Source organism: Arachis hypogaea, chromosome 11 (genome assembly GCF_003086295.3).
Source record: "Arachis hypogaea cultivar Tifrunner chromosome 11, arahy.Tifrunner.gnm2.J5K5, whole genome shotgun sequence".
Lineage (NCBI taxonomy): Eukaryota > Viridiplantae > Streptophyta > Magnoliopsida > Fabales > Fabaceae > Arachis > Arachis hypogaea.
In genome coordinates, this window is record NC_092046.1 from 138907397 (window position 1) to 138910295 (window position 2899).

The 2899-nt window shown below is 46.5% G+C and overlaps 1 protein-coding gene across 1 annotated transcript; it reads right to left on the reverse strand.

Annotated features, from left to right (window-relative positions):
* Positions 1-764: 764 nt before the first annotated feature.
* LOC140176239 (uncharacterized) lies at positions 765-1463 on the reverse strand. Its single transcript, XM_072206174.1, has one exon. It carries the CDS (start codon positions 1461-1463, stop codon positions 765-767), a length of 699 nt encoding a protein of 232 aa, XP_072062275.1.
* Between the last annotated feature and the right edge of the window lie 1436 nt (positions 1464-2899).

Here is a 2899-nt window from a genome sequence, read left to right on the forward strand (position 1 = left end):
GTTCTTCACAGTTTATCGGAATCAAGCTCGACTTGTCAAAATTAATATTGAGACCAGACATCAACTCAAAGCATCTCAAAAGCCGCTTGTAATTCTTGATAGTGTCCTCCTCTGGTGGGCAGAACAGAATCGTGTCATCAGCAAACTGAAGATGTGACAACGCTATACTATCTCTGCCAATCAACAAAGGTGATATACGCCCACTCCTGACTGCATCTCCCACCAACCGATGTAGAACATCCACAACCAGTACAAATAAGAACGGAGAGAGCGGGTCACCTTGTCTCAGACCTCTTTCCATCTTGAACGGCTTGGAAGGTGACCCATTTATCAGAACCGACATAGATGCTGTGGAGACACACTCCATAACCCATGATCTCCATCTCCGACCAAATCCCATCTTTTGAAAAACTATGTCCACAAAGCTCCACTTGACTCTATCATATGCCTTTTGGAAATCTAGCTTGATTAATGCCGCCACCTTTTTTCTCAGCTTAAGCCAGTTTACCGTTTCACATGCGATAAGTGCCCCATCATGTATTTTCCTGCCCCTAACAAATGCACTCTGTGTTTTCCCTACTAATACTGGCATCACTGGTCTCATCCTCCTGACCAAAACCTTGGAGATAACCTTGTAAACGCACCCTACCATGTTGATAGGTCGCAGATCTTTAATCTCCTTTGCCCCAATGAACTTGGGTGCTAACGCCACCCAAGTGATGTTAGAGTCTGCCAGCACTGCAGCCGTGAATTCAGGCCCAATCTCACCCCCAACACCTCTTGACAAAATTCATGTTGTACCCGTCGCACCCTGGTGCCTTCGAAGACTCACAATCCCACACAGCTTCTCTGATTTCCTCAGCCGTCGGCATCGCCTCCAAATTTTCAGACTCTTCCTGCTCTATCCTACTTACCAAACCATCTCTGAAGCTCAGCATAGGAGACTTATCCTGGCAATATAACTCCTTGTAGTATTCCTTAATAGCAATATTTATTCTAGCTTGGTTCTTGACCAGTCTACCATTGATTAGCAATGTATCAATCCTATTGTTCCTCTGTCTTGCTGAAGCTATGTTGTGAAAGTATCTTGTATTTTTGTCTATCTCCTTCGCTTGACGAGACCGGGACATCTGCTTCCAATGGACTTCTTTCCTGACATACCACTTCTCACAGCAAGTAACCAACGCCTTCCTTCTGGCCTCCATCGTTCCATCATACACCCCATTGCTTACGAAGTCATCAATCTTCTTGATTTCTTCCTCAAACATCGTAATCTTCTTGTCCATATCCCCAAATTTAGTCTTATGCCAATTTCCTAACGGGACCGTCAAAGCCTTCAACTTGTCAGTGAACTGCATCTCCTTCAGACCTCTCCATTCCTCCTTCACGAAACTAAGAAAGACTTCATGTGTAAACCATGAATCTAGGCTTCGGAACGGCCTTGGACCTTCTCTTTGCCTCATGTACTCTAAGATAATAGGACAGTGATCTGACAAACCCCTTAGTCCACCGCATATCCGAGTCTCAAGAAACTCTTCTAACCACTCCACGCTAACCAGAGCTCTATCTATATAACTACAAGAATGTCCCCGGAACCACGTGAACTTGCGATCTGTGAGCGGCAGATCCACAAGATGCATGTCTTGTATCCAACTCCTGTACCTTGCCTTTCTTCCACATGAACTATTTCATTAAAGTCTCCCATGTAGCAACTAGGGACTTGACATAACCCAGCTATGTAACTCAGCTCTTCCCACACCTCAATCTTCGAATCTCTATTATATGCACCATAGACCAAGAAAATAGCACAATTGTAATTATTCTTCAGCAGGACCCCTTCAACACATAGCCATCTCTCCCCCTTATAACAATTATTCCTTTTAAAAACTGACTTATCCCATATTAGCAAGAGTCCACCCGCTGCACCCTCAGAGCCTACAAAATTCCACTCAACACTATCTTGTCCCCAAATTCTTGCAACATCAAACCTTATGACAACTTGTTTTTTAGTCTCAATCAAGCCTAACATATCTAATCTATGTTTTTTCTTCAATTCCTTGACCATTCTTATCTTCCCATCACCCCGTAACCCCCTAACATTCCAAGAGCTAAAAATTATTTAAAATTTTTTTAACACACCTGTTTTTATTTTTGGGCCTGCACCGTCTCAGTTTTTCCTTCTGCTTCGCCAATTTTATTTTCCGTTCGATTTCTTCGTTCTGCGATTGGAGTATTGCCATAATGTCATCTTCTTCGTTGACCAGCATAATGCCCGACTCCTTTGCCAACTCCCAGGTCCTACGGTTTTCCAGCATCTGCTCATCCAGCTTCAAGGCCGGAGTGTCACTGTCCTCCGCCACGTTCCCACCTTCCTCAAACCCAATCTCATTCCCTTCAAGGCTTCCCTCATCCTGTCTGGAATTTCTCTTCAGATTGCTTTGGACCAGCACCTGACCTCCACCCATATTCCGTTCAGAACATGCACAGGTTGCTTCTGCCAAAATTGGTCCCGCGTTTACTGCTATGGAGCTGAGTCCAGCAATATTCGCTTCTCCCTCCGTATTTGCGCCGTTGATGACACCAAGCACGCTGGCCCCCTTCCGCATCAGTCCCTTCGGACCGTTATCCCCATGGCACAAACTCACTGCAAGGCACGCCGCCCCGCCATCAATCGCCGAGTCCGAACCGTTCCCAGCAGTCCCGACTTGTTCACCTGCCTCCCCGCCATCAATCGCAAGTCCAGACCCTTCCCCAGCAGTCCTGTCCTGGTCACCGTCGCCAGACCGCATGCACGCAGCCCCGCCAGCGCACAGTCCCCGACGTTTGTCCTCAAGCCATCGCCGTTCCCCCCGGTCAGCCTCAACGATAGCGTCGTTTTCATCCTGAAGGAGAATCCCAT

Bases quoted from the DNA above. Each gene is read 5' to 3' on its own strand.
- LOC140176239 (XM_072206174.1), bottom strand. From the start codon at position 1,463: ATGAGGCAAAGAGAAGGTCCAAGGCCGTTCCGAAGCCTAGATTCATGG.